At 42.4% G+C, this 14449-nt stretch overlaps 1 protein-coding gene across 4 annotated transcripts in view; it reads left to right on the forward strand.

Moving 5' to 3' along the window:
- Window positions 1-14449, forward strand: part of Sil1 (SIL1 nucleotide exchange factor) — a 244298-nt gene that overhangs the window by 166081 nt on the left and 63768 nt on the right. For all 4 annotated transcript variants that reach the window (XM_057789291.1, XM_057789290.1, XM_057789292.1 and 1 more), the window contains 2 exons: window positions 1120-1219; window positions 14148-14339. In XM_057789291.1, the coding sequence (XP_057645274.1) occupies window positions 1120-1219; window positions 14148-14339 (292 nt within the window). The remainder of the gene's footprint in view (window positions 1-1119; window positions 1220-14147; window positions 14340-14449) is intronic.

Genomic DNA, 14449 nt, shown 5'->3' on the forward strand with positions numbered 1-14449 from the left:
ACATAAAATTGTGAGTCCGTGGAACTGAGGATCATGAGCATTTGACTGTTATGTGAGGAAAGCTTGCCAAGTTTGAGGCTGGAACATCACTGGACTAAGTTCTAAGAGAAACAACACGGGACTTCAGAGTTTGGGTACATGAACACGATGTATGACTCTTCAGTTTGAGTGCCTGTGTTAAGAATTGAAATGTCTGTGTACTCCACTTCTCCACCATTAGAGTGAGTGTCCTGCTGTGTCTCTAACCACAGCTGGACCGTCTGGCTAAATGCCAGCTCACTTGCATTTGTCTTCATCACTCCTACTTTGGCCTTTGTTCACTGACTGAGCTGGTCACTCAGGATGGGGCCTCGCCTTGTTCCCCCCCAAAGAGGATGGCTGGCTAATCAGGCACAGGGAGGTTTTTTTTTGTTGTTGTTTTGTTTTTTTTGATTTTTCGAGACAGGGTTTCTCCGTAGTTTTTGGTTCCTGTCCTGGAACTAGCTCTTGTAGACCAGGCTGGCCTCGAACTCCCAGAGATCCACCTGTCTCTGCCTCCCGAGTGCTGGGATTAAAGGCATGCGCCATCACCGCCCGGCTTCGTAGGTTCTTGAGATCACTGTCACATTGGTTCCTTTACTCTGTCCTCTTGAAGATGACTGGAGAAAGTGGTTGGTGATTCTTCTCCTCCTGGGTCTCATATCTGTTCCTCTGTTGGACTCACATGCACCCCACCCTGTGCTCAAACTTTAATGTGTAAATCTACCCATTTCATTATGCTACACAAGTCGGCTTGTTGAATCAAGTCTCAGGATTATAGATGGGGGTGCCTGTTACTTCCTACTCCTGTGTCTAAATCCTTTGCTCCCAGAGGCTCTGCTGGGACACAGGCTCAGAAGGCAGCAGCACAGCTTCTGTCTAAGCCGCTGGTTACAAGCACTTTGCCCAGTGTAGGCCTCTGTTCCTTCTGTCCTGTGAAATAACTCCATTTTGACTTCAAGTTCAGTTACCCTGTTGGGTCCTGGCTGCCCTACAGCAGAGGTATACAGTATACTAAGAATTAGAACGGGGCAGGCCACGCTTACACTGTCTGTCTTGGAGAAGTATGTTCCTTCTGACTCTCAGCTTCTCTGTGGACAGGTTGGACATCAACACCAACACCTACACGTCTCAGGACCTCAAGAGTGCACTGGCCAAATTCAAGGAGGGAGCAGAGACGGAGAATTCAAAGGATGAGCAGGTATGTAATGGTCTTTTTGGTTGTTTTTTGCCAGCAGAGACTGGTTTTACCTGGAAACTTTTATAGAAGGCATAAAATAATAATGTTGAAAAACAAATAAAAAACCATTTATATACTTTTGTTGTTGTTGGTTTGGTATGGTTTTGTTTTTTTAAGAGAGAGTTTCTCTGTGTAGCCCTGGTTGCCATGGAACTTGCTGTGTAGACCAGGCTGGCCTAGAACTCAGAAATTTGCCTTGCCTCTGCCTCCTGAGTGCTGGGATTAAAGGCATGTGCCACCACTGCCCAACATCTTTATATACTATTTTTATTTTTATTTATTTATTTATTTATTGATTGATTTATTTATTTTTGGTTTTTCGAGACAGGGTTTCTCTGTGGCTTTGGAGCCTGTCCTGGAACTAGCTCTGTAGACCAGGCTGGTCTCGAAGTCACAGAGATCCGCCTGCCTCTGCCTCCCAAGTGCTGGGATTAAAGGCGTGCACCACCATCACCCAGCAATATATACTATTTTTAAAAACTGCTCAAAGCATTTCATTTTTAGGTTAGGATCCAGTGCTCTACATGTTTGGAGAAATTGCGAAATAAAGCAAAAGTGATTATAACCCAGAATCTTTACTTAACGATGGGATTAGACACAAATTTGAGTTTTGTTGTGTTTTAATAGGGCTTGGAGAGGTGGCTCAGTGGTTAAAAACACTGACTGCTCTTACAGATGACTGGGTTCAGTTTCCAGCACCCACGTGACAGCTAACAACTGTTTGTAACTCCAGTTCCAGGAGATCTGATGCCTTTTTCTGGCTTCTGCAGGCCATGCCCACATGTGATGTACAGACATACTTGTAGACAAAATACTCATGCACATAAAATAAAACAGACCTTTAAAAATTTTTAAATAAGGAGGTAGATAAGAGAGTACAAAGCCTGAGGATTTGTCTGTTTAAAATGCAGCGAATATATTCTTTGGGAGCCTCTAGTTTCTTAAGCATATAATCGGGGGGATAAGGAGAAGCTGAAGTTTCCCTAGCTCTAAGCTCTTATCCACACCGGCTAAGGTATAAGGAAAAGCAGGAGAATTTGTGGCCCTACTTTCTGGGAGTACTCACGGATGCAGCTCGTCCCAGGAAGACATAGCACTTTAGTGTGGATCGTGAGTTCACATACTGACCAGGGCTATCATGGAGCGTTTCTGTTTATTCCCAGTTGAGACCTGGTGGTCCTTAGAGAACCTTCTTTGACAGCTGCTCTGTAGGTCCAAGTCCTCCCTCTCTCTTCCCTTCCTCACAGTCCCGTTTGCCACTGACTGCCTCGTGGCCCTTTCTCTTGAACAACAGCAGAGTCTTGAAGACCAGCATTAGGTCTTTGACAGTTTTTAGTTCAAAATGGCTTAGGTCCTTTAGATTTCTATTTATTCTGCAGGGTTATGGGAAGTGCAAGCTATGGTGCCCCAGTAGGATTGGGTCTCTCTTTTTATCATGTGGGTCCAGGAATCCTCAGGTTCTGTAGAAGTGTTTCTGAGACTAATGAACCTCTAATGTGGAGCTAGTGTCAACCTATTTAAGATGTATTAAAGCACACATCTGTAATCTCAGGGAGGCGGAGGCAAAGGCTTTGTATGTATTACCTAACATTATCTTCAGAACCCAGTGAAGCAGCCACCTTTTTGTTTTTTAAATACCATCTAACAAAATTGATCATAAGCTAGTCCAGAATGTGCATCCTATCAGATGTCAGAACATCGGTGTACTAATCAGTGGGACGCAAGAGTAGACGTCAACAAGGAAGCCATGCATTGACAGCACTTGTAGATTCACAGTGCCCAAAACAGTCAAAATGGGGATATTTATAAATAAAATATGAGATGCCACACATGCTCACACACACCTGTAATTCTAGTGCTACAATCCCAGCACTCTGGAGGCTAAAAACCAGGAAGATTATTTGAGTTCTAGGCTTACCAGGACTACATAGTAAATTTCCAGGCCAGCGTGGGCTGTATAGAGACTACATCTCAAATCACCAAGCCAAACCAATACAAACCCCAAAGCCTTCATGTCTTTAGTTAGCTTACCAAGGCCACGTGTCTATCAAGGAGATAGTGCATGGTAGAAGGAAGGGGCAGGCCAGAGACTTGGCCCAGTAGAGAAGAACACTTGTTACTCTTTGCATAGGACCATGGTTTGATCACTAGCATCCACATGGTGGTTCACAACCTTTTGTAACTGCAGTCCCAGGGGATCCAGTGCCCTCTCCCGACCTCTGTGGGCACCAGGCACACACATGGTACACACATAAAAATATAAATATAAAAAATAAAAAAAGGAAGGAGCAGGATGACAGCATTAGCACGTGAAAGAAAGTGGTGCGCGGTGCGCATGGTTGGCCAGAGAGGGTAAGCGTGTGTGCCACCTAGTGAAGGAGAGGCCAGGAGAACGCTTGTGTCTGGGAGCCCAGGTTCAAGATTGGTGTCTCTGTGGCCAAGGCTTGTCACCCTTCCCTCAGGCATCAGGTGGCTCTGTGAGGAACTTAGAAGTTGTTCTAGGTTCCTTATCGTCTGTGGATGAAACCCACTTAACCTTGCTTTTCTCTCTGCTTTCCTGGTAAGTACAATTGAAATTTTCTCCTCCTATGACATTTTCTTTTCATAGCTTAATTAGTGTGAGAAACTGTGAGTAATTGTTGGAAAATTTGAAAATGTAAGGGCAAAGAGTGTAAGTTTTCCATTGTTGTTTAAAGAATCCATTTCCCTCTGCAGAGGGATCCACAAAACAGCTTAGTAACAAGACCTTAGCAGCTGCTGGGTGGAGCCACCTGCCTGCTTTGGCACCCAGGGGGCTAGGGACAGAGTCACGTTGTTACCTTTGCACTGAGGACCTGGGCCCTTCTTTCATGTGGAGCTGATTGACCATGTCAGCACTGACTCTGGGACAAGCAAATTGATTTGAAATAGGTTTGGGTTTGTTGTTGTGTTGTGTTTTTTCCAGGTCTCCTGTGCCTGGCTACAGAGCCTTTCATAATTTTAGCTAATTGTTTTTTAAGTCTATGCTATATAAAGCTTGTAAATACAGGTGACACTTTTGCTCTGTTTGTAAAAACAATCCTGTCAGATTCTGATTATATCTCTCAATTGTGTTCCTTAGATCTGACATGAATTTGCAGGAGAAAGGGTATCAGTTCTCTTGAATTGATAGTTACTTTAATTCATTTACATAAATTTTCTTGCCTCTCAAAAAAGTTGTCTCAGGGATGGCAAGATGTCTCAGTGTGTAAAGTCCCTGCCATCAAACCTGCACATACACACATGCATGCACACATACATATACATATACCATGGCATACAAGTATGTACACACACACATACACACACACTAAATAAATAAATGTAAAAAATGTTTTAAGTGTGACTAGAAAATGGTATGACTTTAAGTTTTCGACTCTGGCAAGCTCATGTTCCCCAGCGCCCCCACTGAAGGTGACTACCCCCGGGTATATCCGTAGATGCGATGTGGAGATTCCTAAAAGGTGGCAGGAAAGTATCTATGGGACAGAAACCTTGGAGCTTTAGGAATGATGTGTTAGTATCTTTCTGCGTCTTCTTTTACCCTACATATTCCACCCTTGACACTGCAGAATCTCAGGTGCTGAAATATCAACAAGCTTTAGATAATTTAAAAGATTCTTTGTATTCTAAGGCAGGGTCTCAGTACATAGCCTAGGGTGACCTGGAGTGCATTGTGTCCCAGGCTGGACTCAAGCATGTGATAATCTTGCCTTTAACTGTCGGGTACTAGCAAGTGCTGCTAAGCTTAGCTTAAGTAGCAGGTTCTAAAACACTAAAATAAACCTTGTGGTTAGAAAAGGAATAGTCCATAAGAAAAAAAAAAAAAGACTTTTGATAGTACCCATTCTACTTCAGCCAAAAATCATGGGACCCTGACCATAACCCCATAATATACATTTATGACCAGTAGGAGATAAGTAAGAGAGTCTAGAATTGTAGAATTGATGGTATCAGCCCTGAATTCTGATTCCTATACTAGGGTCAGCAGAAATTAACTGGGGATCCTGAACTTGCATCCAGTCAGAATGGTCGTTAGATAACATGGATGTGCTTCTCCTCTATGGTGTCATTGAGAGCGTAGCAGTTTCTGCCCTCTGCCTGGTAGCTACTTTCTGCACCCTTTCTTGGTGTACCAGCAGAGACCAATCATGGAGCTTGGTTTCACACACACACACACAAACACACACACACACACACACACACACACACACACACATCTATACCCTGGGAGTAGAGAATGATTACGGTGCAGGGGTGGTGTGAGCAGAAATCAGATGGGGAACGTGAATACCTCTGCCTGGGAGCACTGAGACAGCTTTTCACATCTCTCTTGAGGTAGTGTCAGTGAGGATGAGTAGGGAATCTGTCCTTCCATTCCCACCCTAGTGGCATCAGACAGCTGCCCTCTGGGATAGAGTCAGTGGGGAAAGTGAACAAATATCAGGAAGTATTAATTTCTGAAAATGAGCATTTCAGTTGCCCTACAAGGGTAGTGTAAGGAGAGGCCAAATCTTCCATTTGCAAGATCCTGTATTCAGTTATAGCAGTCAATGCTCTTTACCCCCCTCCCCTCCAGCCTAGACAGAATGGTCTGGAAAGAGTAGATCTGAAAAGTAGTCTTAGACACGACGCTTCATTTGTCTCCAGAGAAAGCTGACGAGCATCCACACAGCAAAAGGGTTGAGAATTAGACTCCAGTGTGGGAGGCTGCACAAAGGAAACAGGCCAGACTGGCATTGAAAACTGAACTGTCTCTTGAGTCATGGCCCATGGAAATATGCTAGAGCCAGCACACCCAAGAAAACTAGCAGGGGCAGACTACTTCCTAACAAACAAGAGTAAATAGAATATTTCATAACTTTTTTTTTTTTTTTTTTTGTTTTTTCGAGACAGGGTTTCTCTGTGGTTTTGAAGCCTGTCCTGGAACTAGCTCTTGTAGACCAGGCTGGTCTCGAACTCAGGAGGCAGAGGCAGGAGGATCTCTGGGAGTTCGAGGCCAGCCTGGTCTACAAGAGCTAGTTCCGGGACGGGCACCAAAGCTACAGAGAAACCCTGTCTCAAAAAACCAAAAAAAAAAAAAAATTCCACTTAAGTATAATAAAGGATCTAGGTTGAAAATGAAAGAATGGAAAGTGTATCACACAGCTTTACTTTTTAAAAAAAGACAAAAGCTTTATTAACGTCAGGTGATATTGACTACAAAGCAAAGGATAGCCAGTGATAAAGAAGAATGTTGTTTAATGATAAATCACACGGTTTCGTTTTTATGTCAAAATACTTGAGGCAAAACCTGACAGAATGGGAATAAACAGATAAATTCGCAGTTACATTTAGAAACTTGAGCATCCCTTTCTCAGAATTTCTAGAACCGCAAATCAGGACATGAAAAAGCCGAGTAATAGCTAGAACAATGGTATTTGTAGCGTATTCTCCCTACACTGGCAGTGTATGCGCATCCTGTCCACACTGGCAGTGTATACGCATCCTGTCCACACTGGCAGTGTATGCGCATCCTGTCCACACTGGCAGTGTATGCGCATCCTGTCCACACTGGCAGTGTATGCGCATCCTGTCCACACTGGCAGTGTATGCGCATCCTGTCCACACTGGCAGTGTATGCGCATCCTGTCCACACTGGCAGTGTATGCGCATCCTGTCCACACTGGCAGTGTATGCGCATCCTGTCCACACTGGCAGTGTATGCGCATCCTGTCCACACTGGCAGTGTATGCGCATCCTGTCCACACTGGCAGTATATATATATATACATTCTTTTCAAGTATCCGTGAACAGTCTCCAAGTTAGACTGCACCTTGAGTTATAAAGCAAATAAATCTCAACAAACCTAAAAGAATTGAATTTACAGAGTATTCTTTCTGCTCATAAATGGACCAAAGTAGAAACCCATAATAGCAATAATGTCTTCAAATGCCTGTGTTGAAGAGAACATCTTGGGGAAGTAGAAAGGCACACTGAACTGAGCAAGTACAGATGCAGCTGGGGAGGTGTAGTGGTGACCCTGGAGCCCAGCATTTGAGATCAGAGGCCGGAGAACACAAGCGGAAGACCAGCCTTGAGCTACATAGAGAGACCCCTGTTTCAGAAACCAAGTATTGGGGATGAAGCTCAGCGGTAGAAGATTTGGTTAGTATGCTCAAAGCTCTCAGTCTATCCTCAGCATTGCAAGAAATCAAGTATGTGCTGCCGATACTGACCCACAGGAAACTATTTGAAGAGTCTATAGCCATTAGGAAATTTTATTTTTAGTGAGAATGGTCCAAGAAAGAATTCTTGAATTTCATATAGTTTGACTGGCAATATCTACCAAGTATTGAAAAGTAATTACCATCAACTCTACATAGTCTTCCAGAAAATGGAAGCAGAAGTGATAATTGCTAACTTATTTTATGAGGCTGGTGTTAACTTCTACCTAAAGCTGATAAAGTGTTAAAAAATTTTTTAATAAAAAACCTCTTCAGAATTAATTCCTCATGAATATAATAAATGCAAAAAAACCTCAACAACATCGAGACAAATCAAATCCAGCAATCGACAAAAGGACTAAAACACTAAAGCGGAAGGGGTTATTAAAGAAATGAAAATTGATTCTAGCTGGGCGTGGTGGTGCACACCTTTAATCCCAGCACTCGGGAGGCAGAAGCAGGGAGCTCTCTGTGAGTTCGAGGCAGCCCGGTCTGGCTGCATAGAGAGACGGTGCCGTGACAGATCGAGTTGCACTGCACACCTGTCACCCCCGCACAGACACTTGTGAACTTGAGGCCAACCTGGCTGCATAATAGGATTCTGACTGAAAAAAAAAAAATCAGAAACTAGCAAACAAAAATATAAAACCCAATCCCTGTAACCACCAATGACAGCTAAGGAAGAAAACTTACCTTGTCATATGTTGATTGAGATATTAAGAACATATGACAGAAATTCAATACCTGTTTATGATGAAAACTCAAAAAACCCAGGAATAGAAACCTTCCTCCATTTGATGAAAAGATCTCTGAAAGACTATTGAGTGTACTTTATAGTGAGAGGCCAACTCCATTGACCTACTCACTCACCACTTGTGGTCTTGTTAGCTGTCAACTTGACAATATCTGGAATTAACTAAAACCCAAACGTCTGGGCACCCCTGTGAGAAACTTTTTTTAATTAAATTATTAGAAGTGGTAAAACCCATTTGTAATCTAGATCTTTGAGATGGGAAGACCCACCTTTAATCTGGACACACCTTCTGCTGGCAGCCTACAGAAAGTACACAAAGAAGAAAGCCAGTTCTCTCTCTGCCTGCTTGCTCACCCTTGCTAGCAAGTCTGTTTCTTTGCTGGCATTAGAGCCTACTTCTTCCGGATTCTGGTGTGTACTGAAGACCAGCTGAGACATTCAGCCTGGTGGAATTATTGGACCTTCTGTTCATTGGCAGCCATTGTTGCCTATGACTAGAGTCTATAACCATACTGCTAAATTCCTGCCCTCTCCAGACTCACTCTATAATTTCTGCTCTTTTAGGAGCCCTAACTCATCACTCATTTAAAACAAGTCAGTAAGGCATAGAGAGGAGGTAAAAGGAAAACAGAAACAACCCAACTCCTTATTCCAGATGACAGATCATCTGAGTATAAATCCCAGAGAACCTCTAATAAACAAAACACCCTTCTAAAATTAGTGAATTCAGCTAGGGTGAAGGATGTAAAAGCATCACAATTAAGTTGTATTTCTATATACTAGCTATGAATATCTGGAAATTGAAATAAAATACACAAATACCGTGTCTCCCCAAAGTAAAATATTTAGGCATAAAGCCAAGGAGACACACATAGAGTCCGTATATGAACGATGATGTAAGTTAATCAAGGACTTCAGTACGTGGACACACTGTGTTCGTGAACTGGAATGTTCAACATAGTAAAATATGTAAGCTCAATGCATTTTCTATCAGTATCCCAGCAGGGTTTTTGAAATGTTACAAGTTCTTTTGGGGGAGGGGGAGTAGGGGACAAGATCAGTCTGTCCTCAAAGTCTATGTAGTCAGCTGAACTGCTGATCCTCCTGCTTCTGCCTCCTGAGAGCTGGGTGAGCTACTATCACCAATGTGGTGCTGGGAATTAAACACAGGGCCTCACACATGCCAGTAGTTCCTGTCAGGTATAAATGTTTACAGAAATGAAAAGTGCTGCTACTGATATTTACTTAGTGCTGTGATTGAAAAAGCCAAAACATTGAAAATTAAAGTTTTCATTTCTTTGTTTTAAAAACAACAAAAGCAGAAACCTTTACCAAAGAGTAGCGCAGTCTCTACATTGCTTGACTGTTTATCGTAGACGCTGGCATAAACAAAGCAAGCATCTTTCCAGCCTTGGCGGATGATCACGCTCCTTTCTAAGTATGGATCAGCTTCTAGATTTTACCTATTGAGCTTTAAATGTTGTGAAATTTCTCAGTTTCTCTAACATGAAGGGTTTTTGTTAATATTACTTATCCTTTCTGTCCCTTTATATATTTATTTTATTAACTTCTTTTTCCGTACTAGAGATCAAACCAAAGGCCTCATAGGTACCAATGAGCTGCATCTTCAGCCTTGCTTAAATTTTTAAAATAGATTTATTTAGTGCAACAGCACTCAACCTGTAGGTTGCAGCCCCTTTAGGGGTGGAATGGTTCTTTCCCAGTGGTCGCATATCAGATATCCACATTAAAATTCTTAATAGCAGAATTACAGTTATGAAGCAGCAACAAAATAATTCTATGGTTGAGGACCACCAGAACATGAGGAACTGTATTAAGGGTCCCAGCATTAGGAAGGCTAAGAAGCACTGATTGTGTGTGTGTGTGTGCACGCGTGCTTGTCTGTCTGTCTCTGTGTGGAGGTGTGGAGGTTTGTCCGTGAGTGCCCACAGTGACTTAAAGCAGACATCAGATCCCCTGAACTGGGGTCACTTGTGAGCCACCTTGGGAGTGCAGTATGCACTTTTTTTTTTTTTTTTTTGGTTTGTTTTGTTTTTTGGTTTTTCGAGACAGGATTTCTCTGTGGTTTTGGAGCCTGTCCTGGAACTAGCTCTTGTAGACCAGGCTGGTCTCGAACTCACAGAGATCTGCCTCCCAAGTGCTGGGATTAAAGGCGTGCGCCACCACCGCCCGGCTCACTTTTTTTTTTTTTTAAAGATTTATTTATTTATTATGTGTACAGCATTCCTTCCATGTGTGCCCGCATTTCCAGAAGAGGGTGCCAGGTCTCATTATACATGGCTGTGAGCCACCATGTGGTTGCTGGGAATTGAACTCAGGACCTCTGGAAGAACAGTCAGTGCTCTTAACCACTGAGCCATCTCTCCAGCCCCAGTATGCACTTTTTGACACATTGTCTTACTGTGTAGCCCAAACTGACCTTGAACTCATAAAGATCCCCTGCCTCTGCTTTCTGAACAGATGCATTAAAGGCCCAACCACTCTCAGCCAGCATACACTCTTATCTGTTGTACCATTTCTCTAATCCCAATTTTGTTTCTGAGACAGGGTCTCACGTATCTCAGTTGGCCCCAAACTCAAAATGAAGCTGAGGATGGCTTTGAACCTTGACCCTCCGCTATACTTCCTGAATGCGTAGGGTTGCAGGTATACACTACCATATCTAATTTATGTGGTGTTAGGGATCAGATCCATGGTTTATGCATGCCAGGCAAGCACTCCAAAGACTAAACTACATCCTCAGCCCTAAAACATTAGTACTTAGGACGGTTGCAGTTAATACATTGCGGTACCTGAAATGTGAAGCCTCGTGTAGAGGAGGGGCTATTCATATCCACAGTCTGGTTTTTAATGGGAGTGGGTATTGACCCTAAGGCCTTGCATGTGCTAAACCTTTGCAGTGCTCTGCCAGTGACTTATATATCAAGTCCAATGTAAGATTTTTATATACAATATATAAACAACCCTCAAAATTCAACAGTTAAAATAAACCTAAATAGAAAGTGGGAAAATTTTTTTAAAATATTTACCAAAGCAGATATGTAGATGGTAGATAAGCCATGAAAACTTGTTTAGCATCATTAGCCACTAGAGAAATGCAGATTAAGTCTACAAAGAGATATTAATAAGGGGCTGGAGAGATGACTCAGTGGTTAAGAGCACTGGCTGCTCTTCCTAAGGTCCTGAGTTCAATTCCCAGCAACCACATGGTGGCTCACAACCACCTGTAATGAGATCTGGTGCCCTCTTCTGGCCTGTAGGCATACAGTATGCTGTATACATAATAAAATCTTTTAAGAGAGAGAGAGATTGAAAGAAAAAAAAGCAAAAGCTGGGTGGTGGTGGCACACGCCTTTAATCCCAGCGCTTGGGAGGCAGAGGCAGGCAGATTTCTGTGAGTTGGAGGCCAGCCTGGTCTACAAGAGCTAGTTCCAGGACAGGCTCCAAAGCTACAGAGAAACCCTGTCTCGAAAAAAAAAAGATATTAATAACTATTTATTAGGACATAAAATGATGATAGTACCAGATACTGGTAAAGATATGGTTAACTGGGGTATTTTATACATAGCATATAGGAATGTAAAATGGTACATATTCTCTGGAAAACAGCTTTTAAATGAAACATATTTACCATATAAGCCAGCATTTGTGTTTATATGGACTTACCATAGAAAAAAATAAGATATATGTTTAAACAAATCTGCGTGTAGGCTTCATGTGTTCATAGCAGTTCTATCTACCTACCTATGTATTTATTGTCTATGTGTGTAGGTGTGCATATGCCACAGTGCACATGTGGAGGTCAGAGGTTAACCTTCAGGAATTGGTTCACTGCTTCCACCTGAGTTTGGGATTGAATTCAGGTTGTCAGCCTCATGTGGCAAGTGCTTTACCCACTGACCCATCTCCTGCTGAGCAAGTGTGTTATAGTAGCCAAAACCTAGAAACAGCTCGGATGTTCTTAAGCAGGTAAATGATTAAGGAAACTCTATGGAGATGATGAAATACTCAGCAATAAAAAGTAATGAACACTTGATGTGTGAAGTAACTTGGGTAGCTCTCAAGGGCATTATGCTTAGTGAAAAAAAAAAGCTAATCTGTGTGATTCCATTTATATAACATTCCCCAAATGTCAGAATTACAGAGCTGGAGAAAAGAATCAGTGGTTATCGGGGCTTTGGGCTGGGACGCAGTGGAGCACAAGATGGAGCTATAAAGAGCATGTACAGTGGGTTCCTCTGTGGGGAGATTGTATTGATGGCTACATAAGTCTGTAACTTGAATAAAACTCTGTAGTGTATAAAATGATGCGTATATACACACACAATTTACATGTAAAAGTAATACAATTCTTCTATTGTATTATGAGAACTACTATAAAATATATAAGACCTATTGTACTGCGTCCTTTTCTTCCTGTTGATGTTACATTGTCGTTATATGAGACGGCACTGTTGGGGGAACTGGGTAAAGAGTATAGGATACTCTTACTCTATTTTATAATTTCCCATGAGCTTATCATTATTTCAGACTAAATTTTCCTTCTTTTTTTTCTTCTTGTTTCTTTTAATAGGCTTTCTTTAGAACCAGGAACCATCATCTTTGCCAGGAACCATCATCTTTGTAAGGCAGAGATCACTTGTTTTTTTCTTTTTAGGTTTTTTTTTTTTTTTTTTTTTGGAGACAGGGTTTCACTCTCTAACCGTCTAACCATGACTGTCCTGGAACTCACTATATAGACCAGGCTGGCCTCGAACTCACAGAGATCCGCCCGAGAGCTACCTTATTTGTTCAGCTCCCCTGTCTATTGCTGCTATTATTCCATGGCTCTAAGTGCCTTGGCCTCCCCAGATCTCTTTGCTGGGTTTGCTCACCATCCAGACTCCTCCCCCTGAGATTTGCAAGAGCATTTCACAGGGTTTCAGCCCAGAGATGGAGTATGGTACCTCATAGATGTGAGAGCTCTGCTGGAGCATCTCTTTAAGAGACTGATTCATACCTTTGGTTGGTATTTCTATAGAACACTTATGCTGGGGAGAGAAGCCATAGGTAATAGATGGATAATTTGGAGCTGACAAGCGCTCATCATCCTGCTTTTTATAAATACCCATGCCTTTTAATTTTTCCTGGAAGATAGATACATAAACCACTGCAACCTTTCAGACTCTTTATAAAGAGCACTATCCACTAAAATTAGGAAGAAAGTGGAGTGCCACATGTATAAAATACCCAATTAAAGTCTTTATTCACCTCCAAAATAACTTCATTTTAAAAATCTTTGTATGTGTGTGGGGTGGGGAGGATTGAGAGAACATTGTTTGAGATTTGAGTATAGTACATACAGTAATTTAGCCATTTCAAACAGTCGAACAAATTGTACACCTGTGGTTAGATTGACAGTAATGACAGTGATTTAATTTTCATCGGCAAATTGTTCTTGCTCTGACAGCTCTTCCCCACAGTTTCCCACATCTGGCTTTCCCCAAAATGTAGGCAGTGTGAGGCTAGGGTATTCTGGTTGTGGAAGATAGAGAACCATGGTATAGATTGTCCACCTACTCTAGCTGTCCTGTGCAAGCAGTTAGAGGTTCAACGTGAACTTGTCTTGCTTTCCCTGACTTCAGTGTTTGCACCAAGAGGATGCTTCTTCCAAACTTGAATAAGTATGCCTAGAAATGTCTTAAAGTGTGTTTTTGAGCAGAGCCCTATCTGGGTAGATTCTGATGGCTTCTCTGAGTCTCTTGGAAATCTAATAGATCTAATAGATCTAATCTATCCCCGGGGATGGAAGAGCAGTTCTGGAAGGGTGGCCGTCCGCGGCAGACTGGATGGATCTTAGGGCAGTGTCTCTAGCTCCTTGGATTAATCATGTCTTTGCTGTTTTCTTTAGGCAAGGCAGGCCACGGTGAGGCAGCTCTTCCGCCCCATTGAGGAGCTTAAGAAGGAATTTGACGAGCTGAACGTTGTTCTCGAGAGTGACATGCAGATTATGGTGCGGCTGATAAACAAGTTCAACAGCTCCAGCTCCAGCCTAGAAGAGAAGGTCGCTGCACTCTTCGATCTCGAGTACTATGTTCACCAGGTAGAGTATTTCCTTGCCCATAAATCTGACTCTTTAATTGATAGCTCTAAAAATAAACACCTGCCCTAAACCGAGGAAACAGCTTCCCCAGTTTTGCTTCTCCATGGCAC

This window comes from Chionomys nivalis, chromosome 14, assembly GCF_950005125.1.
Source record: "Chionomys nivalis chromosome 14, mChiNiv1.1, whole genome shotgun sequence".
Classification (NCBI taxonomy): domain Eukaryota; kingdom Metazoa; phylum Chordata; class Mammalia; order Rodentia; family Cricetidae; genus Chionomys; species Chionomys nivalis.